The following is a 25,779-nucleotide window of genomic DNA, read 5'->3' on the forward strand; positions in this document are numbered from 1 at the left end:
TGAAGGCTGCATTGATCTTTTTACGATTATCAGTCAGGGTACCAGTACCCATAGACTCATACAGATGGACAACATGGAATTAGACCCTTCAGTCCAACCCGTCCATGCCGACCAGCTATCCCAACTCAATCTAGTCCCACCTGCCAGCACCCGGCCCATATCTCTCTAAACCCTTCCTATTCATATACCCATCCAAATGCCTCTTAAATGTTGCAATTGTACCAGCCTACACTTCCTCTGGCAGCTCATTCCATACACGTTCCACCTTCTGCGTGAAAAAGTTGCCCCTTAGGTCTCTTTTATATCTTTCCCCTCTCACCCTAAACTTATGCCATCTAGTTCTGGACTCCCCGACCCCAGGGAAAAGACTTTGTCTCTTTATCCTATCTATGGCTCTCATAATTTTGTAAGGTCACTCCTCAGCCTCCGAAGCTCCAGGGAAAAGTCCCAGCCTGTTCAGCCTCTCCCTATAGCTCAAATCCTCCAACCCTGGCAACATCATTGTAAATCTTTTCTGAACCCTTTCAAGTTTCACAACATCTTTCCGATAGGAAGGAAACCAGAATTGCAAGCACTATTCCAACAGTAGCCTCACCAATGTCCTATACAGGTGCAACATGACCTCCCAACTCCTGTACTCAATACTCTGACCAATAAAGGGAAGCATACCAAACGCCTTCTTCACGATCCTATCTACCTATGACTCCACTTTCAAGGAGCTATGAGCCTGCACTCCAAGGTCTCTTTGTTCAGCAACACTCCCTAGGACCTTACCTTACCTTAAGTGTATATGTCCTGCTGAGATTTGCTTTCCCAAAATGCAGCACCTCAATTTACTCTTTCTAATAGATGTAATGGCTTGGGGAACCTTTTTCTTTCTGGCAAGGTATGCTAGATACCTGCCAGGCTTGTCACCGTATTTGAATAGCCTCTGCTTCACAAATAATATCTCCCTCTTTGCTATTTGAGTAAGTGTGGTATTCAAGGTTGCCCTAAGGGCTGTGATCTGCTGTAGTTTAGTGATGGAGGGCCTATCAACATACACTGACCCAGCTGCCTTTAGGTGAGCCTTGAGTAGGCACTCTTGCCCTCCCTTTTGTCTTTTCCGGATCACAGAAAATGAGATGACCAGGCCTCGCGCGTATGCCTTAGCAGTCTCCCACATCGACGAGGGGTTACTGGCCGTGTCTGAGTTGATATCCCAGAAGTTTTAAATTCCTGCAAGAAATATTTTATGAACTTGCTATCCTTCAATAAAAAAGGGTCCATATGCCAATGTTGGGAACCTATCCCATCATCACTAGTCTTAACCTCCATATATACTGCAGTATGGTCAGAAATAGATGTATTACCTATTTTACAGGACAATATCAAGCTCAAGAGGGTCGAGGGGATAAAAAACATGTCGATTCTGGTATGGCACTTGTGTGGTTAGAATAGAAAGTAAAGCCTCTACCTTGGGGATGGAGACACCTCCACACATCTACCAGCCTCATCTCCCTATTCAGATCCGCCAGCTACCTGGATCTCAAAGATATGCCCGCAGAACTCCTAGGTATCCTGTCCGTCTCAGGGTCAATATACAATTAAAATCTCCACCTATAATTGTATGGCGGACCCCGAGAGCCATCAACTTAGAGAACGCTTCCATTACAAATTTAAAAAGGTGTGATGGAGGGCACTAATGATTCAAAATCCTGTAATCCTCTCCGTATGTTAGGGCTTTAATCAATATATACTGTCCAGACTCATGTTTCATCTGGCTTCACATTTGAAAGGGAAGATTCTTCCAAATAAGAATGGCTACTCCCCTACTTTTTGAACTGAAAGATGAAAAGAACGCCTGGCCAAACCCGCCCTGTTGCAGCTTCAACTGGTTCTTGTCAAATAGATGTGTCTCCTGTAAGAGAGTCGTTTTTAAGACTTGATAATATCTTTTTCCTTTTGATTGGTGAGTGGCTCCCCTTGACATTTCAGGTACACCACCTAAACGAATGGCTAGTCATAATTGTCCAGGCAAGCCCGAGACTCCCCCAGGAGGAAGAACCCCACCCTAAAGACATTGAATAAAGGCCAAAAACAATTCACATATAAACAAACTCTTTAAAACAGTTAAATCAAAACAACTAAGAACGACTCCTAAATAAAAATAACATAAAGTATATTTAAAGGAGATTTTCCCCCAGCTCACAGGGGACACTACTATCTTCCAATAACCACGACATAACCTCTCCCAGCTAGGCCTTGCCCTCAGCCCAGGCATTATAAAACAATAAAATAAATTCCAGTATCTTATAAAACAGAAGTTAATAGTAGTGACCCACCCACCCACCCCTCCACACTATCACCTAGATATACTTAACAAAACAGCACAAGATAAAAATATAAAAGATTACAAAATTACAATTCCAGCAAGTATTAAGCAACTAAATAAGAGAATAAAAACCCACTCAGAAACATCCCCCAATAATCTGATAAACCGTGCGAGTTATAGGTAAGAGACTGAAGAAAGAATAAGGAACGAGCTCCCCACCACCAAGGGAAGATGGAGAAAAGAAAGAGGAAGGAAGGAAGAAGGAAAGACAAAGGGGGGCAAAATAAAGTCGTTGCCCATACAGTTCAAGTCCCACAGTCTATTTGAGAGTGACCAGGAATTCTTTTACTTTTTCCAGTGATCCAAAGTTATATACAGATCATCCATTACTGAAGCACAGCATTGCCGGGTATCGCATGGAATATTGAATATTTAAGTCTCTTAGACCCTTCTTTGTCTTGTCAAATGCCCTCCTCTTGCATACCACAAACGGAGAAAAGTCATGAAACAACATTATCTTGGAGCCCTCGTATATCATGGCATGGGGATCCTTCCCCAAGACTCTGGAGGCCTCCAGCAATGTTAGTTTTTCCCTGTAGTGTTGAAGTTGGACTAAGACCAGGCAGGGGCCCAGCTCCGATTCCCAGCTGTGGGAGCCATTGCTCCAGGAAATCCACAAGCTGGCCTTCCTCCCCAGCAATCGTATATTTTTTCAATGATCTCGATTCTATAGGTTGTCGATATACTCCTCCAGGGTCTGCACTCACCACTCCAGAGCCCAAACCTAACCCACGGATGACTCAGCTCCGCCTCTCTGACACACTGCTCGACTTTCTCAATCTCTCGGTCATGCTTCTGCAGCATGTCTGAGATCGACTCCCACCTGGACTGGGTCTCCTTGATGGATGCATCAATCTTCTCTCGGAGTTTAATGAACTCCAAGATTAGGCTCACCTCTGCAGATAAGTCCCCCGAGGTGGCTGCAGATGTCTCTGCTGCTGCCGGGGTAGGGGGGGTAATGGGGTCCCTGCCTGTTGTGAACTACGGGAGCTCTTGCCCTTGGTCATTTAAAAAAAACCCACCAAACTGTTAAAGTTCTATGCAAAATGGCTAAGGGTGCTGGGCAGAAACTATTTTAAATAATTGAACAGGTGAAGTGAAGGTGGGCACCCCACTCTGCCTGAGTCTTGGGCAGAGCTCTGCAGACTTAGACCTGCTCGGTCGCAGCCACCTTGGATCTCCTTGTTTAAATCTTAACCAGGACAGGTTGACTGTGAGTTGGTTCAGGGAGGAGCTGAAAATGTGTTGCTGGAAAAGCACAGCAGGTCAGGCAGCATCCAAGGAGCAGGAGAATCTCGGGCATAAGCCCTTCTTCAGGAATTGGTTCAGGATATTACCCTGAAAAATGGACCAGCACAAGCTGTTACCTACTTTGTTGAGTTGAAACAGGCACAGTGTATATACAAGCCTGTCTGTAAGAGAAAAAAAACTTATCTCTGTCTTAAATATACAACCACTTATTTTTAACCTTTAGTTCCAGATAATCCCACAAGAAGAAACATCCTTTTGACCCTGTCAAAACCCCTCCAGATGTTTCAATTAAGTAGCCTCTGAACCTTCTGAACTCAAGTTGGTACAAGTGCAATCTGTCCAAGCTTGCATCATTAAATAAAAAGTTACGAGTAAACAATCAAGTTATGAGTAAACATTCTCTGAACTGTAATCAGTGCATTTATATCTTTAAGTAAGGAGACTAATATTGTCCACACCACCCCAGGTGTGGCTTCACTGATGTCCTGTATGTAGAAGCATTATACCCCACTTCCTTTTTATTCAAATCTCCTTGCAGCAGACAATAATATTTTATTAGCTTCCCTAATTGCTAACTGAACCTGTGTACTAATCTTTTCTGAATCATACACTTGGTCACCGAGAGGCTGAGGAGTTGATAGAGAGGAGTTACAGGAAGGTAGTCATATCTAGGTTACAAGATGAGGGTAGCTGGGTGATCATCAGGAAGGGAAATAAGCAGTTAGTGCAGGGACCCCTGTGGCCATTCCCCTCAATAATAAGTATACCATTTTAGATACTGTTTGGTGGGATTGAGGGGGACCTACCAGGGGAAAACCACTGCGGCCAGGTTTCTGGCACTGAGTCTGACCCTGTGGCTTTGAAGGGAAGGGAGAAGAAGAGAAGAGCGATAATGATAAGGGATTCATTGGTTAGGAGAACAGACAGGTGATTCTGTGGATGAGAATGAGACACCTGGATGGGATGTTGCCTTCTAATTGCCAGGATCAGGGATGTCTCAGATCGGCATTCTTAAAGGGGACAATGAGCAGCCAGAAGTTGTGGTACACATTGGTACCAATGACATAGCTAGGAAAAAGGTTGAGGTTGTGAAGAGTGAATCTGGGGGGTTAGAAAGGAAGAGAAAAAGAAGGACCTCAAGGGTAGTAATCTCTGGATTGCTGCCTGTTCCACACCTTAGTGAGGACAAGAATAGGAAGGTATGGCAGACAAATGTGTGGCTGAAGAGTTGCTGCAGGGGAGGGGGTTTCAGATTTGTGGATCATTGAGGGTTCTCTTCTGGGGAAGGTATGAACTGTACAAAAGATGTGGGTTACACCTGAACTCAAGGAGGACCAATATCCTTGTGGACAGGTTTGCTCAAGCTGTTGGGGAAGCTTTAAACTATGTTGGCAGGGGTAGAAGGGGGGTGGGACCCAGAGTGCCAGATCAGAAGATGCAGCAGTTGATGCAACGAGCAGAGACTGTGAGGAAGGGTAGACTAAAATGGCAAGAGGATCGGAGTCCAGGCAGAAAAGCAGAACAAAGCAACACAGAGACCAGAGCAAAAGTTAGAAAAGAGAAAAAGTAAAACTGGTGACATAACCATATGCAAAAGACAGGAAGATTGTTAGATTCTAAAGGGACATTGAGAAAAAGGGCATTTTGTCTGAATGTCCGTAGTATTCGAAACAAAGTCGATGAACTTGTGAAAATCAATTCAAAGAGGTAAGATTTAGTTGGCATTACAGAAATGTGGTTTCAGGGTAGTAATGACTGGGAATTAAATATCCAAGGGTATCAGGTTATTAAGAAGGATAGGCAGAAAGATAAGGGAGGTGGGATCATGCTCTTAATCAAGGTTGAGATCAGAGTGATAGGGAGAGATGATACAGCATCTTAGGAGCAAAATGTTGAATCCATTGGGTGGAGATTAGGAATAGTAAGAGGAAGAAGTGACTGGTGGGCCACCCAATAACAATGCCATGGTGGACAGGCAATCAATCAAGAAATATCTGATGCATGTAAGAATGGAATGGGTCATTGGATCTTTAATTGGCCAAATCAAGTAGAGGCAGTCTTGAAGAGGAGTTCATACGACTTATCTGAGATAACTTTCTTGAACAACGTGTTACTGAAACTACAATCTTAGATCTGGCCCTGTGTCATGAGACAGGTGAAATTAAGATCTCATAGTTAAGGATCCTCTCAGAAAGAGTGACCTCAGTGTGACCAAATTTTGGGTACAAATGGAGGGTGAAATTGTATCTTCTAAAACCAGGGTGTTGTGCTTAAACAAGGGAGACTATAATGGGATGAGGAAGGAGTTGGCTAAATTAGATTGGGAACACAAGTAAAATGGTGGAACAGTTAAGGAACAGTGGAAGACTTTCAAAGAGATTTTTCACAGTGCTCATAGAAAGTATATTCCAGTCAAAAACAAGGATAGTAAGGGTAGGAAGAGCCAGCCCTTGGATAACCAAGGAAACAAAGGAAGGCATCCAATTAAAAGCACAGGCTTAAAAAGTAGATAAGAATAGTGAGAAACAGGAAGATTGGCAAAACTTCAAAAAGCATCAAGAACCACGAAGCAAGCAATAAAGAAGAGAGAGATTATGAATGCAAACTCGCATAGAATATAAAAACAGTTAGGAAAAATTTTTATAAAAGGATAGTTAAAGTGGACTGAAGGTCCCTTGCAGGATGAGAAAGGGGAATTAATATTGGGTAATACTGAAGCAGCCGAGAATTTGAATAACTATTTTGTGTCACGTGGACAATGTGTCCAACATGCCAAAAAATGATGTTAAGGATATGATGGGAGGTGAGGACCTCAATTCAATTGTGATCAATAAAGGGGTAGTGTTGAGCAAACTCATAGAATCTCTCAAGTTTGGAAACAGGCCATTCAGCCCAACAAGTCCACATCAATCCTCCAAAGAGTATCCCACGCAGGCCCATTACTCTACATTTACCCCTGACTAATACACCTAACCTACACATCCTTGAACACAATGGGCAATTTAACATGGCCAGTTCATCTAATCTGCACATCTTTGGACTGTGGGAGGAAACCAGAGCACCCTCTCGGAAATCCCACAGAGACACAGATAGTTGCCTGAGGCTGGAATTGAACCCAGGTCACTGGTGTTGTGAGGCAGCATTGCTAACCACTAAGCCATCGTGCCACCTGAACTTGAGAGTCTAAAGGTAGTTATGTCCCTTGGTCCTGATGGAATGCAATCCATGTGCTGAAAGAAATGGCAGAAGCTTTGTAGATGCGTTAGTGGTAATTTACCAAAATTCACTGGACTCCAGACAGGTCCTGACTGACTGGAGGACAGTGAATGTCATGCTGCTGTTTAAAAAAGAGTGTTGGCAAAAGGCATGTAACTACAGGCTAGTGAGCTTAACATCAATGGTCGGGAAAATGCTGGAGGCTATCATTAAAGAAGAAATAGTGAGATGTCTGGTTGGAAAGGGTTCCATCAGGCAGATGCAGCATGGATTCACGAAGACAAGGTCGTGTTTGACAAACTTACTGGAGTTGTTTGAGGATGTAACAAGTGCAGGTGATGGAGGGGAGCAGGTGGATGTTGTATACTTGAATTTCCAGAAGGCGTTCAATAAGGTGCTGCATAAAAGAATCATCCATGAGATAAAAATGTACAGAGTTGCGGGACATATACTAGCATAGAGAGAGGATGGGTTAACCAATAGAAAGCAGATAGTTGGAATAACTGGGTGTTTCTCTGGTTGGAGATCAGTAGTGAGCAGGGTGCCACAGGGATCGGTGTTGGGCCCGCAACTGATCATGATATATATCAATGATTTGGAAGAGGGGACCGAGTGTAACATATCCAAGTTTGCTATTGACACTAAATTGAGTGGAAAGACAAACTGTGCTGAGGATGTGAAGTGTCTGCAGAAAGATGTAGATAGGTTAAGTGGGTGGGCAAGGGTCTGGCAGATGGAGTACAATGTTGGTAAATTTGAGATTATCCACTTTGAAAGTAAAAATAGTCGGTCAGAGTTTTATTTAAATGGTGAAAGATTGCAGCATGCTGTTGTACAGGGATGCTCATACACCATGCTCGATTTGCAGGTGCAACAGGTAATCAGGAAGGCAAACGGAATATGAATATGAATATTGCTAGAGAGATTGAATTTAAGACCAGTGAGATTCTGCTGCAATTGAACAAGGTGCTGGTGAGGCTGCACCTGGAGTATTGTCCATAGTTCTGGTCTCCTTACTTGAGAAAGGATACATTTGTTTTTGAGACAGTGCAGAGGAGATTCGCCAGGTTGATTCTGGAGATGAGGGAGTTACCCTATGAGGAAAGATAGAACCGCCTGGGACTGTACTTTCTAGAAACTGATAGATAAGACAGAGGCAGGCAAGTTGTTTCCGCTTGTGAGTGAGACCAGGACTAGGGACATGGCCTCAAGATTGGGGAGATAGATTTAGGGCAGAGATGAGGAGGAACTGCTTTTCCCAGAGGGTAATGAATCTGTGGAATTCTCTGTCCAAGGAAGAAGTGGAGGCTGCTTCATTAAATATATTCAAGACACATTTGAATGGGTTTTTGCATGGTAGGGGAATTAATGCTTATGGGGATAATACAGGTAGGAGAAGTTGAGATGATGGATAGATCAGCCATGATCTTCATGAATGGTGGAGCAGGCTTAATGGTCCAAATGGCCTCCTCTTCCTTCTCTTACCATGAAACTATGAAAAGGTAAGGATGAAACATTTGCAGCAATCTTCAGCCAGAAGTGGTGAATGGATGAATCATCTTGGCCTCCTCCAGCATTACAGATACCAATCTTAAACCAATTTAATTCTTTCCACATGTTTTCAAGAAATAGTTAGATGTTGTGGATATTCCAAAAGCTGCCGGCCTTGACAATATTCCAGCAATGTTACTGTCGACTTATACTTCAAACTTGCTGCACCCTTAGCTAAGCTGCTTTGGTACAGCCACAATACTCACGTCTACCCAATGATGTGGAAAATTGCCCAGGTATGTTCTGTACACAAAACGCAGGTCAAATCCAACCCCAATAATTCCTGTCCCATCAGTCTACTCTTGAATATTAACAAAGTGATGGAGGGTATCAACAGATCTATTAAGCAGAATTTTCTGAAAATAGCCAGCTTACTGAAGCCCAGTTTGGGCCACTCAGCTACTGACCTCATTGTAGCCTTGATTCAATTGTGAACAAAAGAGCAGAATTTTCAGAGGTTAAGTGAGAGTGACAGATCATCACATTAAGGCCACATTTGACTGAGTGTGGCACAGCAGGAATTCACCAAAGATCAATTGGCAGCACCTTTCAAATCCATAATCAATTCCACCTTGAAAAGCAAGGCCTGCAGATACATGGGAATACCATTTGTGAGTTCCCCTCAATGCCCTCTCACCATCCTGACTTGTAAATATGTCACCATTCCTTCACTGTCATTGGGTCAAATTCCTCAAATTGCCTCCCTAATGACATAGGAGAAAGTGAGGACTGCAGATGCTGGAGATCAGAGCTGAAAATGTGTTGCTGGAAAAGCGCAGCAGGTCAGGCAGCATCCAAGGAGCAGGAGAATCGACGTTTCGGGCATGAGCCCTTCCTCAGGAATGAGGAAAGTGTGCCAAGCAGGCTAAGATAAAAGGTAGGGAGGAGGGACTTAGGGGAGGGGCGTTGGAAATGCGATAGGTGGAAGGAGGTTAAGGTGAGGGTGATAAGGTGACGGTGATAGGCCGGGATGGGATGGGGGTGGAGAGGTCAGGAAGAAGATTGCAGGTTAGGAAGGTGGTGCTGAGTTCAAGGGTTGGGACTGAGACAAGGTGGGGGGAGGGGAAATGAGGAAACTAGAGAAGGGATGAACTCAGATTTCTCCAGTTTCCTCATTTCCCCTCCCCCCCACCTTGTCTCAGTCCCAACCCTCAAACTCAGCACCACCTTCCTAACCTGCAATTTTCTTCCTGACCTCTCCACCCCCACCCCCACCCCCACTCCGGCCTATCACCTTATCACCCTCACCTCCTTCTACCTATCGCATTTCCAACGCCCCTCCCCGAAGTCCCTCTTCCTTACCTTTTATCTTAGCCTGCTTGACACACTTTCCTCATTCCTGAGGAAGAGCTTATGCCCGAAACGTCGATTCTCCTGTTCCTTGGATGCTGCCTGACCTGCTGCGCTTTTCCAACAACACATTTTCATCCCTAATGACATTGTAGGTTCACCTCTAGCAAAGTGGATAGAAGCGGTTCACGAAAACAGCTCACTATCACCTTGTCAAGGACAACTAGAGATGACCAATAGATGCTGGCCCAGCCAGCAGCACACGTTTTCACATGTCAAAATAGCATGTGCAAGGGCACAAGGAGAAGGCAAGACAGTAGTAATAGGTGAATTGTCCCTTCCAAAGGTCAGCATAGACATGACCAGCTGACTGGCTTCCTTCTGTGGTTCCGCGAAGAAAACATCAGCCAGTGTTTGAACTTTTCAGGAGAAAAAAATAAAGGGTGCATTCATAGCTCACTTTGTCATTTAAGTTTGAGACTCACATGAAAGGGAGTATTTATTTGGTATTGTTCTTCACTAATAATACATTAAAAGACTTGAATGGAGATAATGTGCTGTCCCAGAGTTTTTAAAAGAAGTTCTCTAAGGATTTTTTAAATTAGAAATGCCACTGTCACTTTGCAAACTGTAGTTGATGACATGGATGCATCCCTTTTTTCCTAGGAAGCAAAACGATTTCAAAATGTTGATAAATCATGGATAAAAATTATGCAGCGAGCTCATGAAATTCCAATCGTTGTCCAGTGCTGTGTCGGTGATGACATTATGGGACAGCTTCTGCCTCACTTACAGGAACAACTAGAGGTCTGCCAGAAATCCTTAACAGGGTAAGATAATTAGGTTATTTAATCATTTGGCTGGATCTATCATTCTCTTGCCTTTAGTATGAAGGTAAGAGAACAAATTAAAGTCAATGGGTGATCTGCTGCCTATTCCCTCCTCACTAGAAATTTACCAGCTGCAGAAGTAGATGACATTGTGCAGTCCACCTGCCACTTGGTCAGTGGTAGTCCTTAATTGAACTAATAAAACCCAGATAATGGCCTCAAGCCAATGGCAATGAGAGAATTTCATTGCACGAGTCCCTCCTTAATTGGCACCTTGGACCAATCAGAAGGCCTCTCCAAAATGTAACCCCAACCTTCAGGTTTCTGGCCTCTACCCATTTCATCCCCACTCCAAAACTCTTATAAAGTTACGATGCATTATTGACAGTGTTATGTGCTGTCCTAGCAATAGCCATGGATGCATGGGTTCTGATTGGCCAGCAGATTTCTGAGGTGGAAGACTGTGACTGACCATCACAAACCTTGTCAGGCAGCATCTGAGGAGCAGGAGAATTGACATTTCGAGCATAAGCCCTTTATTAGGAATCATCATTTCTCCTGCTCCTCGGATGCTGCCTGACCAGCTGTGATGTTCTAGTACCACACTCTTTGACTCTGATCTCCAGCATCTGCTCAGTCCTCACATTCTGTCATCAGAAAACCCCACAGTGTTTCATCATTGGTAAGACATTTAGTGTGAACATACTTGAAAGTGAAATTATCCAAAGATATCAAGTTGTCAATCAGAATTTATTTAGCGACAACAAAAAGTCATACACTGTAACAATAATAATAATCTTGTAGGCAGATTTCAATGAAGTTATCTCTGGGTTCTCAATTCAATGACATATTGTTCTGTCAGGCTTTCTTGGTGAGCATTCCCAGTCAGTGTTCTGATCGTCAAATTCAGTTTCATTCTCAGAAGATTATTTTTCATGTTCCAAGGGAACATACAAACATGTAAATCAGGAGCAGCAGTAGCCAGCTACCTAGATTACACCTCCTCCCACCCTGCCCCCTGTAAAACACCATCCCATATTCCCAATTCCTTCGCCTCTGCCGCATCTGCGCCCAGGAGGACCAATTCTCCACCGCATCTCCTCCACTTCACACTCCTGCGCCCTTGAATCCCGCCCCTCCAATCGCCACCAGGACAGAACCCCACTGGCCCTCACCTACCACTCCACCAACCTCCACATACATTGTATCATCCTTCGTCATTTCCGCGACCTCCAAACAGACCCCACCACCAAGGATATATTTCCCTCCCCTCCCGTATCAGCGTTCCAGAAAGACCACTCCCTCCGCGACTCCCTCGTCAGGTCCACACCCCCCACCAACCCAATCTCGACTCCTGGGACCTTCCCCTGCAACTGCAAGAAATGCAAAACTTGCGCCCACACCTCCCCCCCCCCCCCCCCCCCCCACCTCACTTCCCTCCAAGGCCCCAAGGGATCCTTCCATATCCATCACAAATTCACCTGCACCTTCACACACATCATTTACTGCATCCGCTGCACCTGATGTGGCCTCCTCTACACTGGGGAGACAGGCCGCCTATTTGCGGAACGTTTCAGAGAACACTTCTGGGAGACCCGCACCAACCATTCCAACCGCCCCGTGGCTGAACACTTTAACTCCCCCTCCCACTCCACCAAGGACATGCAGGTCCTTGGCCTCCTCCATCGCCAGACCATGGCAACACGACGCCTGGAGGAAGAGCACCTCATCTTCTGCCTAGGAACCCTCCAACCACACGGGATGTATGCAGATTTCTCCAACTTCCTCATTTCCTCTCCCCCCACCTTATCTCAGTCCCAACCCTCGGACTCAGCACCGCCTTCTTGACCTGCAATCTTCTTCCCGACCTCTCTGCCCCCACCCCCTCTCCGGCCTATTACCCTCACCTTTACCTCCTTCCACCTATCGCACTCCCAACACCCCTCCCCCAAGTGCCTCCTCTCTACCTTTTATCTTAGCCTGCTTGGCACACCTTCCTCTTTCCTGAAGAAGGGCTTATGTCCGAAATGTCGATTCTCCTGCTCCTTGGATGCTGCCTGACCCACTGCGCTTTTCTAGCAACACATTTTTCAGCTCTGATTTCCAGCACCTGCAGTCCTCACTTTCCCTTGTGGTCTCTGTCTATGCCATGATGTTTAGATTGATTCTAATCTAAAAAGTGAGATAACGGAGTTTTACATGAATTCATGCAGGTTTTGAGCTTAGACTTCTACATGAATGCATGCAGTTTTTGAGCAAAGTACAAGGTAACTCTGCAAGTACAAATTCACCCCACAAAATATATGTGTGCATGTGTGTCTTTGTGTGTGTGTGTCTGTCTGGGTTGGGAGTTGTGAGTGTGAGAAAATATATGTGTGTGTGTAGTGAGTGCAGAGTGTCTAAGTCTGTGAGGGGGTGTATATGTGAGTGTGGGAGTGTGTGTGTCTGTGTGCGCATCTGTGTGTATGTGTGTCCGTGTGTATGTGTGTATAGGAGTGCCTATGTGTGTGTGAGAGAGTGTGTGTGTGTAGGAGTATCTGTGTGTGTGTGTAGTGCAATGGTGGTCACCTGTAATGTGACATTAACCCAAGGTCCCAGTTGAGGCCCTCCCTATGGGGACCGAACTTAGCTATCAGCCTCTGCTTGGCCACTTTTCTCTGCTGCCTGTCCTGAAGTCCACCTTGGAGGATGGTCACCCGAAGGTCCAAGGCTGAATGTCCTGGACCACTGAAGTGTTCCCTAACTAGGAAGGAAAACTCCTGTCTGTAGATTGTTGTGCGGTGCCCATTCATCCGTTGTTGTAGCCTTTGCTCGGTTTCCCCAATGTACCATGCCTCCGGGCATCCTTGCCTGCAACGTATAAGATAGACAACGTTGGCTGAGTCACATGAGTATCTGCCATGTACAAGGTGGGAGGTGTGCCCACGTGTAATGGTGGTATCTATGTCCACACTCTGACACATCTTGCAGCGCCTACCGTGACAGGGTTGTATGGAGTTGTCCTGAGAGCCAGGCGGCTTGCTATGAACAATAATCTGTTTGAGGTTTGGTGGTTGTTTAAAGGCAAGTAGTGGAGGTATGGGGAAAGTCTTGGTGAGGTGCTCATCCTCATTGATAATATATTGCAAGTCACCAAGAACATGGCATAATTTTTCAGCTCCTGGGAAATGCTGAACAACGAAGGGTACCCTGTCAGTTGCAGCACATGTCTGTCTCCTGAGGACGTCATTATGGTTCCTTGCTGTGGCACATCGGAACTGGCGGTCGATGAGTTGGGCATCATACCCTGGTTCTTGTGAGGGCATCCCTGGGTACTTCCAGGTGTCCGTCACGTTCCTCCTCATCTGAGCAGATCCAGCGTATGTGTAGGGCTTGTCCATAGGGAATGGCTGTTTTAATATGTTTTGGGTGGAAGCTGGAGAAGTGTAGCATTGTGAGGTTGTCTGTGGGTTTGCGGTAGAGTGTGGTGCTGAAGTGTCCATCCTTGATGGAGACGCACGTGTCCAAGAATGAGACAGATAGTCGAGAGTTTGATGGTGGGATGAAACTTGTTGATGTCACTGTGTAGTTTTATCAGTGACTCCTTGCCATGGGTCCAGAGGAAGAAAATGTCGTCAATGTACCTGGTGTACAAAGTTGGTTGGAGATCCTGCATAGAGAAGAAGTCTTGTTTGAACCTGTGCTAAAAAATGTTGGCATATTGGGGTGCAAATTTGGTCCCCACGGCTGTTCCATGTATCTGGATGAAGAACTTCATTGCTAAAGGGATTGAGTTTAAAACAGGGAGGTTATGTTATGTTGCAGCAGCACAGGATGCTGGTGAAGCCACACCTGGAGTACTGTGTGCAGTTTTAGTCTCTTTACTTGAGAAACGGCGTACCGGCACTAGAGGGGATGCAGAGGAGGTTCACTGGGTTGATTCCAGGGTTGCGGGAGTTGGCTTATGAGGAGAGACTGATTAGACTGGGATTATATTCATTGAAATTTGGAATAATAAGGGAAGATCTTATCGAAACATATAAAATTATGAAGAGAATAGATAGGATTGAAGTAGAGAGGATGTTTCCACGGGCAAGTGTAACTAGGACATAGCCTCAAAATCAGAGGGAACCAGATTTAGGACTGAATTGAGAAGGAACTTCTTCACCCAGATGGTTGTGAATCAATGGAATTCCCTTCACAGTGAAGGAGTTGAGGCCTCAATTGCTTTTAAAATGCTTTTTAAACTAAGATTGATAATTTTTGAACAGTAAAGGAATTAAGAGTTATGGTGAAGGGGTAGGTGGGTGGTGCTGAAGCCATGAATAGATCAGCCATGATCTTACTGAATGGTGAAGCAGGCTCAAGTGCTGAGATGGCCTATTCCAGTTCCTTGTTCTTATGTTCTTCTGTCCTTTATAAAATCATGAGGGGCATGGATAAGTGAATAGCAAAAGTCTTTTCCCTAGTGTAGTGGAGTTCAAAACTAGATAACATATTTTTAAGGTGAGAGAAGAAAGATTTAAAAGGGGCTTGAGGGACAACTTTTTCATGCAGAGAGCCATACATGAAATGATCTGCCAGAGGAAGTAGTAGATGCAGGTATAGTTACTACATTTAAAATAAATTTAGACAGGCACATGAATAGGAAAAGCTTAGAGGGATATGGGACAAGTGCAGGCAAGTGGGACTAGTTTAGTTGGGAAACTTGGTTAGAATGGACTGAAGGGTTGCTTCCGTGCTGTATGACTCTATGACTCCATAAATGACAGCCATTGCAATGACATAGCTGCAAAGACTGGGACTTGAATATTTAAGGGTGCATGAAGTCTGGAAGCGGTTGTAGGATAGCCCTGCTCTTTAAGGATATCATGAATACAATATGATCTTTGTTTTGGAGATGAAGGTGAACTATCAGTTTTAACAGTGAAGAGAAATAGTAAAGGCAAGAACTTATATTCAGGCCAAGGTGTAGTGGGAGACATTTAAACGGAATATTTCAGTATGCACAGAAGAGAAACATTCCAACAAGAAAGAAGAATTCCAAGGGGTGGACCCTTAGCTGTGGTTAACTAAAATGTTAAAAATCATGTCAGATTTAAAGAAAAAGCATATAATTGTGCAAAGAAAGTTGAGAGTTCAAAAGTCTTGATTGAATATAAAGTACAGCAAAGAACGACGAATTGTTATGGCCGAGTTTGATAGAGAGCAATGTCTCTATAGTTCCACTACTCTATGGGCCACAACACAGAAATAAAATTGCTTTATCTAGCTACCAAATCAGCAATTAAATACCACATATATAAGAAGATTTAAAAGAACTTTTTAAAATCCATCAACCAGATTAATGAAAACAAAATTGGGGAGGCCATATTGGATTTGGTGCTCGGTAATGAACCGGGACAAGTGATGGGCTTGTTAGTGGGTGAACATTTTGGTGATGGTGACCACAATTCTGTGACTTTCACCTTAGTTATGGAGAGAGATAGGTGCACACAACAAGGTAGATTTTACAATTGGGGGAAGGGAAATTACGATGCTGTAAGACAGGATTTGAGGAGCATACGTTGGGAGCATAGGCTGTCAGGGAAGGATGTGGTGGAAATGTGGAACTTTTTCAAGGAGCAGATACGACGTGTCCTTGATATGTATGTACCTATCAGGCAGGAAAGAAATGGTCGTGTGAGGGAGCCTTGGTTGACGAGGGAGGTTGAATGTCTAGTAAAGAGGAAGAAGGATGCTTACATAAGGTTGAGGAAACAGGGTTCAGACAGAGCAGTGGAGGGATACAGGATAGCCAGAAGGGACCTGAAGAAAGGGATTAGGAGAGCTAAGAGAGGGCATGAAAAATCCTTGGCGGATAGGATCAAGGATAACCCCAAGGCATTTTATGCGTATGTGAGAAACCTGAGAATGACGAGAACGAGGGTAGGTCCGATCAAGGACAGTAGTGGGAGACTGTGTATTGAGTCGGAAGAGATAGGAGAGGTCTTGAACAAGTACTTCTCTTCAGTATTTACGAACCAGAGGGACCGTATTGTTGAAGAGGAGAGTGTGAAACGGACTGCTAAGCTAGAAGAGATACTTGTTAGGAAGGAAGATGTGTTGGACATTTTGAACAACTTGAGGATAGACAAGTCCCCCGGGCCTGACGGGATATATCCTAGGATTACGTGGGAAGCAAGAGAGGAAATTGCAGTACCGTTGGCAATGATCTTCTCGTCTTCACTGGCAATGGGGTTGGTATCAGGGGACTGGAGAGTAGTGAATGTTGTGCCCCTGTTCAAAAAAGGGAATAGGGATAACCCCAGGAATTACAGGCCAGTTAGTCTAACTTCTGTGGTAGGCAAAGTAATGGAAAGGGTACTGAGGGATAGGATTTATGAGTATCTGGAAAGACACTGCTTGATTAGGGACAGCTAGCATGGATTTGTGAAGGGTTGGTCTTGCCTTACCAGTCTTATTGAATTCTTCGAGGAGGTGACCAAGCATGTGGATGAGGGTAGAGCAGTGGATGTAGTGTACATGGATTTTAGTAAGGCATTTGATAAGGTTCCCCATGGTAGGCTTATGCGGAAAGTCAGGAGGCATGGGATAGAGGGAAATTTGGCCAATTGGATAGAAAACTGGCTAACCGGTCGAAGTCAGAGAGTGGTGGTAGATGGTAAATATTCAGCCTGGAGCCCGGTTACAAGTGGAGTTCCGCAGGGATCAGTTCTGGGTCCTCTGCTGTTTGTAATTTTTATTAATGACTTAGATGAGGGAGTCGAAGGGTGGGTCAGTAAATTTGCAGATGATACGAAGATAGGTGGAGTTGTGGACAGTGAGGAGGGCACTTGTCGTTTGCAAAGGGGCTTAGATATGTTGCAGAGCTGGGCTGAGGAGTGGCAGATGGAGTTCAACCCTGCCAAGTGTGAGGTTGTCCATTTTGGAAGAACAAATAAGAATGCGGAATACAGGGTTAATGGTAGGGTTCTTAGTCAGGTGGAGGAACAGAGGGATCTTGGGGTCTATGTACATAGATCTTTGAAGGTTGCCACTCAGGTGGATAGAGTTTGTAAGAAGGCCTATGGTGTATTATCGTTCATTAGCAGAGGGATTGAATTCAAGAGTCGTGAAGTGATGTTGCAGCTGTACATGACTTTGGTTAGGCCACAGTTGGAGTACTGTGTGCAGTTCTGGTCGCCTCACTTTAGGAAAGATGTGGAAGCTTTGAAGAGGGTACAGAGGAGATTTACCAGGATGTTGCCTGGAATGAAGAGTAGGTCGTATGAGAATAGGTTGAGAGTTCTTGGCCTTTTCTCGTTGGAACGGCGAAGGAAGAGGGGTGACTTGATAGAGGTTTATAAGATGATCAGAGGAATAGATAGAGTAGACAGTCAGAAACTTTTTCCCCGGGTACAACAGAGTGTTACAAGGGGACATAAATTTAAGGTGAAGGGTGGAAGGTATAGGGGAGATGTCAGGGGTGGGTTCTTTACCCAGAGAGTGGTGGGGGCATGGAATGCGCTGCCCGTGGGAGTGGTAGAGTCAGAATCATTGGCGACCTTTAAGCGGCATTTGGATGGGTACATGGATGGGTGCTTAATCTAGGTTAGAAGTTCGGCACTATATCGTGGGTCGAAGGGCCTGTTCTGTGCTGTATTGTTCTATGTTCTATGTTCTAAAATTAATTGTTTATTATCAAAACAGCACAGGAAAAGAAAGAAAAGCACTGATTTTCAGCAGAGATTGACTTTCTGACATAAAACAGATACTCTGGCTGATGGGTTAATTTTGAATACAAAAGAATAAAGATTAGTGCATTCTGCAGTTTGTTGCTCTGATGTTCTGGCACAGGTGATCAAGTCTCTACTCATTGCAAGGTTTGCAGAGACTGCTTATTTAGGATATACAATATTAATGATTATTCAATTACTTTTCTCAAACAATACATAGAACTCACTCTGAACACAACAAAAATGCATCCTTTTCAAATGGGAGAGATCAGTTGGGCAGCTCATTCATAGCAACACAACTTGTCTCTAGCAAGCAATCTGAATTAAAAATAAGAAAAAACCTCCTCCAAATGAGTCAATGTTCAAAAGCAGGCCCAGCAGCAGTCTACAGCAGTTCATCATTTGATTTTGAGGAAGTCTTGTTCAAGAAAAACTCCAATGTGCAAGATGAACTTTACTAAGTTGAAATAAATCAACAATCTTTCAAAACTGAAGTCCTCCAAACAATATTAAAATATTTTTGTAACTTAATGAAGAGGGAAAGCTAGCTAGATTTATAAGCAATAAACATTAAATATGTCTATAAATATCGAAAAGGGAAAAGTTGTAAGTAGAGTCTGAGCAGATAGGGGAAGCCTTAAATGAGTTTTTTGCTTTGGTTTTCACGAAGGAAAGGGACCTTGTTGTGAATGAGAACTTTGAGGAGCTGGGATACAGGCTTGACCAGATCAAGATCGATGAAGTTGATGTGCTGAAAACCTTGGAAAACATTAAGATTGATAAGTCCCCAGGGCCAGACCAGATTTATCCTGGGCTGCTCCGGAAAGTGAGAAAGGAGGTTTCTAAGCCACTGGCGAAGATCTTTACCTCCTCACTCTCCATGGGAGTCGTAACGGAGGATAGGAAGGAGGTGAATGTTGTTCCTTTTTTCAAGAAGGGTATTAGGGAAATCCCTGGCAATTACAGAGAAGTCAGTCTTACATCTATGGTCAGCAAAGTTTTGGAAGAATTCTGAGGGATAGGATTAATGAGTATTTGGAAAAGCATAGGCAGTCACCATGGCTTTGTGAGGGGCAGGTTACAAATCTTATTGAATTCTTTTATAGAGGTGGCAAGACAGGTCGACAAAAGTTGAGCAGTGGGTGTGGTGTATATGGACTTGTGCAAGGCATTTGATAAGGTTTCCCATGGTAGGCTCATTCATAAAGTCAGGAAATATAGGATACAGGGAGATTTAGCTATAAGGATTCGGAATTGGTTGGCTGACAGAAGGCAGAGAGTGGTTGTAGATGGAAAGTATTCTGCATGAAGGTCAATGTTGAGTGGTGTCCCGCAGAGCTCTGTTCTTGGGCCTCTGCTCTTTGTAGATTTTAAAAATGACTTGGATGAGGAGGTTGAGGGGTTGGTTAGTAAATTTGCAGATGACACAAAGGTTGGAGGTGCCGTTGATAGTATCGAGGGCTATTGCAGGCTGCAGCGTGACATAGACAGGATGCAAAGTTGGGCTGAGAAATGGCAGATGGAGTTCAACCTGGATAAATGTGAAGTGATGCATTTGGATGGTCAAACTCAAATGCTGAATATAGGATTGAAGACAAGATTCTTGGTAGTGTGGAGGAACAGAGGGATCAGGATGTGCAAGTACATAGATCCCTCGAAGTTGCCACCCAAGTGGATAAGGTTGTTAAAAAGCATATGGTGTTTTGGCTTTCATTAACAGGAGATCGAGTTTAAGAGCCGCGAGGTTTTGCTACAGCTCTACAAGTCCCTGGTGAGACCACACTTGGAATATTGAGTCCAGTTCAGGTCGCCCTACCATAGGAAAGATACAGAGGCTTTGGAGAGGGTGCAAAGAAGGTTTAGCAGGATGCTGCCTGGACTGGAGGGCTTGCCTTATGAAGAGAGGTTGAATAAGCTTAGACTCTTCTCTCTGGAGAGAAGGAGGAAGAGAGGTGACCTGATTGAGGTATACAAGATAATGAGAGGAATAGATAGTGTCAATAGCCAGACACTTTTCCGCAGGGCAGGATTGACTGGTATAAGGGGTCATAGTTTTAAGATATTAGGAGAAAGGTATAGAGCTGACATCAGAGGAAGGTTTTTTACACAGAGAGTTGTGAATGTATGGACTGCATTGCCAGCGGTGGTAGTGGAAGCAGAGTCATTAGGAACATTTAAGCGACTGCTGGACATGCACATGGATAACAGTGAGTTTAGGGTTGCGTAGGTTAAGTTAATTTATTTTATATTAGGATTAATCCTCGGCACAACATCGTGGGTGAAAGGGCCTGTTTTGTGCTGTAATTTTTCTATGTTCTATGTTCTTCTATGTTCTAAAAGATTTATTCTGTATTCTTAAAACTGTTTAGTTTCACATGCTAATTTCTGAAGTGAGAATTTCTTGAAAGCCTTCTGAAAATCCAAGTAAACCACATCACTGATAAGAACTGAAAATGTGTTGCTGGAAAAGCGCAGCAGGTCAGGCAGCATCCAAGGAGCAGGAGAATCGACGTTTCGGGCATGAGCCCTTCTTCAGGAAACCTGAGCATTCCTGAAGAAGGGCTCATGCCCGAAACGTTGATTCTCCTGCTCCTTGGATGCTGCCTGACCTGCTGCGCTTTTTCAGCAACACATTTTCAGCTCTGATCTCCAGCATCTGCAGTCCTCACTTTCTCGTCACATCACTGATAATGCCTTATCTATTCAACATGTAACATTCTCAAAAAATTCCAACAGATTTGTCAAGTTTCCCCTTCATAAGTCCATGCTGACTCTGTCTGATCCTGTCACTATCTTCTGAGTGCTCTGCTATTATATCTTTTGTAATGGATTGAAACATTTTTCCCACTAATAGTGCCACAATAACAGATCTATAATTCATTGTTTTCTCTTTTCCTCCCTTCTTAAATAATGGAGTTTCATTAGAACATAGAACATAGAACATAGAACAATACAGCACAGAACAGGCCCTTCGGCCCACGATGTTGTGCCGAACTTCTATCCTAGATTAAGCACCCATCCATGTACCTATCCAAATGCCGCTTAAAGGTCGCCAATGAATCTGACTCTACCACTCCCACGGGCAGCGCATTCCATGCCCCCACCACTCTCTGGGTGAAGAACCCACCCCTGACATCTCCCCTATACCTTCCACCCTTCACCTTAAATTTATGTCCCCTTGTAACACTCTGTTGTACCCGGGGAAAAAGTTTCTGACTGTCTACTCTATCTATTCCTCTGATCATCTTATAAACCTCTATCAAGTCACCCCTCATCCTTCGCCGTTCCAACGAGAAAAGGCCGAGAACTCTCAACCTATCCTCGTACGACCTACTCTCCATTCCAGGCAACATCCTGGTAAATCTTCTCTGCACCCTCTCCAAAGCTTCCACATCTTTCCTAAAGTGAGGCGACCAGAACTGCACACAGTACTCCAAATGTGGCCTAACCAAAGTCCTGTACAGCTGCAACATCACCTCACGACTCTTGAATTCAATCCCTCTGCTAATGAACGATAATACTCCATAGGCCTTCTTACAAACTCTATCCACCTGAGTGGCAACCTTCAAAGATCTATGTACATAGACCCCAAGATCCCTCTGTTCCTCCACCTGACCAAGAACCCTACCATTAACCCTGTATTCCGCATTCTTATTTGTTCTTCCAAAATGGACAACTTCACACTTGGCAGGGTTGAACTCCATCTGCCACTCCTCAGCCCAGCTCTGCATCATATCTAAGTCCCTCTGCAGCCGACAACAGTTCCTCTGCAGCCGACAACAGTCCCTCTGCAGCCGACAACAGCCCTCTGCAGCCGACAACAGCTATCCCCAATTCATAAAAATGATTCCAGAGTCAATAAAAATTGGAAAACGGTTACTCGTGCTAGTGCTATTTCTAGGGCCACTTCCTTAAGTACTCTGCGATGAAGCCTATCAGGTTAGAGTCATAGAGTCACAGAGATGTACAGCATGGAAACAGACCCTTTGGTCCAACCTGTCCATGTCGACCAAATATCCCAACCCAATCTAGTCCCACCTGCCAGCACCCGGCCCATATCCCTCCAAACCCTTCCTATTCATATAGCTATCCAAATGCCTCTTAAATGTTGCAATTGTTCTAGCCTCCACCACATCCCTGGCAGCTCATTCCATATACGTACCACCCTCTGTGTGAAAAAGTTGCCCCTTAGGTCTCTTTTATATCTTTCCCCTCTCACCCTGAACCTATGCCCTGTTGTTCTGGACTCCCCGACCCCATAGACTTTGTCTATTTATCCTATCCATGCCCCTCATAATTTTGTAAACCCCTATAAGGTCACCCCTCAGCCTTTGACGCTTCAGGGAAAACAGCCCAGCCCGTTCAACCTCTCCCCGTAGCTCAGTTCCTCCAACCGTGGCAACATCCTTGTAAATCTTTTCTGAACCCTTTCAAGTTTCACAGCATCTTTCCGATAGGAAGGAGACCAGAATTGCATGCAATATTCCAACAGTGGCCTAACCAATGTCCTGTACAGCCGCAACATGACCTTCCAACTCCTGTACTCAATACTCTGACCAATAAAGGAAAGCATACCAAGCGCCTTCTGCACTATCCTATCTACCTGCGACTCAAGGTTCCAGGGATTTATTTGCCTTTATTCCCATTAGTTCCTCCAATACCATTTCCTTTATGATATCAATTTCTTTCCAAAGTGCATGATAAAATAAGCTTCACATAAGCCATCGGGAGACTGTCCAGAGTGAGGTACAGCCTGAACGAGTGTGTTGCTAGAAATTTAGTGCATCATGGGAAATCAGTGCATAGGGGAAGGGGTGTTTTTTGTTTCTTTTTGGTTTATAGTTTGTAATGTATTTTTCAGGGTTAATGGTTTGTAAGGCTGTAAGCTTCATCTGAACAGAGAAAGGGTCAGCAGTAAGATAAATTAAGGCCCATTTCAGCTTCAACAAAGCAGACAGAGGGAAGTCCTTGTTTAACAATTGCAGTTTCCGAGGTCTGCTGATTGGAAAAACAAATCAACCAGTGGCATCACAGGAAAGTGATGGGTGATTGGTTCATGATTTTAAAGAGTGTGTTTTTTAAGGAAAGGATTAACTGAGAAACGCCAGGAATGAGTGGAAGCCGCTAATATAATAAAGCAACATAAGTAAGCAAAATAAGGTAAGCATACAGGGGTTAAGTTAATAGTATTCTTACATAAGTATAATGATATTTTTTAGAAAATAGAATTGAAAAGGGCCCCCCGTGCTACACGACAAATCATGGATGCTTCAGTTGTCCCTGGTGACCAAGCATAGAGGAAATGTGCCAAGCTACAGCTCCTGACAAATTGCATTTTGGAGCTGGAGCTATGGGTGCTTTCAATGTGGAACATTCAGAATGCTGATCATGTCATAGATAGCACATTTGGTGAGATGGTCATGTTGCAGGTACAGATTGAATGAGCAGAAATCGGATGGGAAACCACCAAGGAGAGTATAGGAAGGCAGGTAGTGCAGGAGCCCTCTATGACCATCTAATAGATATATTATTTTGGATACTGTTGGGCGAGATGACTGTGGGTGGCAAAGCACTGGCAAGTAACATCATGGCAACATAAGTGGGTTTGCGCAACAAAAAGGGAAAGAAAAAGAATGATCAAGAAATCATGGTGGGGAATTCAATTGGAATAAGGAACAGATAGGCATTTCAGAAACAGCAAAAAAGACTCCAGGGATGGTATGTTGCCTCCCTGGTGCCAGGGTCAGAAATACCTTTTAATGTCTGCAGGGCATTCTGAAGGGAGGGAAAACAGATGGTGATGATGGTACATTTTAGTCCAAATGACATAGGTAGAAGAATGAATGAGGGCATGAAAGTGGTATTTATCGATGTAGGTTTGCTCGCTGAGCTGGAAGGTTCATTTCCAGATGTTTCATTACCCTACTAGGTAACATCTTCAGTGGGCCTCAGGCGAAGCGCTGTACATGATTCCTGTTTTCTATTTATATGTTTGGGTTTCTTTGGGTTGGTGATATCATTTCCTGTGATCATGTAATTTCCTTTTTTTCTCAGGGGGTGGTAAATGGGGTCTAACTCAATGTGATTATTGATAGAGTTCCAGTTGGAATGTCATGCTTCTAGGAATTCTCGTCCATGTCTCTGTTTGGCTTGTCCTAAGATGAATGTGTTGTCCCAGTCAAAGTGGTATCCTTCCTTATCTGTATGTAAGGATACTAGTGAGAGAGATTGGGTCATGTTGTTTTGTGGCTAGTTGGTATTCATGTATCCTGGTGGCTAGTTTTCTGCCTGTTCGTCCAATGTAGTGTTTGTTACAGTCCTTGCACGGTATTTTGTAAATGACATTAGTTTTGCTTGTTGTCTGTAAAGGGTCTTTCAAGTTCATTAGCTGCTGTTTTAGTGTGTTGGTGAGTTTGTGGGCTACCATGATGCCAAGGGGTCTGAGTAGTCTGGCAGCCATTTCAGAGATGTCTTACATGTAGGGGAGAGTGGTTAGGGTTTCTGGACGTGTTTTGTAGCTTAGTGAGCAAACCTACACCCAGAACCTCAACCAGAGCTACAAATCTTCTCAAAACTCACTAAGTAGTATTTATGGAGCCCATAGGTAGATTGAAGAGCAGGACCAAAAAAGGTAATAATTTTTGTGTCATTCTGGTGTCACATTGAGTGGGTTAGACAATAGAAGGTTAGTTTCAATTTCTGGAACATTGAGGCTGTTGTTGGGGGTGGTAGGATTGGGTTGCACCCAAACCAAGAAGATTGCTAGTGCTGTTAGGGAGGGTTTGAACTAACTTGGCAGTGTTCAGGATCTATAGAAAATGTTCAGCAGGTTAGAAGAGACAGAAGTGAGTCAGGAAAGCATCGACATTATAGGTCAGTTCAGGCACAAGGGTGTTTAGCAAGGTTTAAAATTACTTAAATGAATGAAAGGAATCTGTCAAACAAGGTAGATGAGTTGAGGTCACAAATTAAACGTAGGGTTATCTTGTCATTGGCATAATTGAAAAATGTTTGAGAGAGGGTCGATCTGGCAGCTTAATATTCCAAGATATTGGGTCTTTAGGCGAGACTGGAAAGGAAGAAGGTGTGTTCCAATATTGATCAGGGAATCTATTATAGCAGTAAGGATGGATGATATTTGAGAATGCTCCTCAAATGAGACCATATTGAGAGAACTTAAATAACCAAAAAAAAAGTACTCACATAGTAATGTACTATAACCTTCCCTAACAGTATGAGAAAAATGGAAGAGCAGATATGTAAACAAATTTCTGGGAAATATGAAAGTAATAGGATAATGATAGTTGGGGATTTCAACTTTCTCAACGTTAACTGGTCTATTCATTGCGTCAAAGATTTAGAGGAAGCAGAATTCTTAAAATGCATCCAAGAGAGTTTCTTAAGCCAGTACATAGATTGCCTACAGGTGAGGGGCAGTCATAGATTTAATTTTCGGTAATGAAGCCGGGCAGGAGGTTGAAGTATTAGTGAGGGAGCATTTTGCAGACAGAAATCTTAACTCTGTTAGATTCAAGATTGTTATGGAAACAGACAAGAATGGGCCTGAAAG

At 43.9% G+C, this 25,779-nt stretch overlaps 1 protein-coding gene across 1 annotated transcript in view; it reads left to right on the forward strand.

Moving 5' to 3' along the window:
- LOC140453945 (dynein axonemal heavy chain 8-like) overlaps window positions 1-25,779 on the forward strand; it is a 1,117,430-nt gene that overhangs the window by 594,565 nt on the left and 497,086 nt on the right. The window contains exon 38 of the mRNA XM_072548819.1: window positions 10,349-10,512. Within this exon, the coding sequence (XP_072404920.1) occupies window positions 10,349-10,512 (164 nt within the window). The remainder of the gene's footprint in view (window positions 1-10,348; window positions 10,513-25,779) is intronic.

This window comes from Chiloscyllium punctatum, chromosome 3 (assembly GCF_047496795.1).
Source record: "Chiloscyllium punctatum isolate Juve2018m chromosome 3, sChiPun1.3, whole genome shotgun sequence".
NCBI classification, from domain to species: Eukaryota; Metazoa; Chordata; class Chondrichthyes; order Orectolobiformes; family Hemiscylliidae; genus Chiloscyllium; species Chiloscyllium punctatum.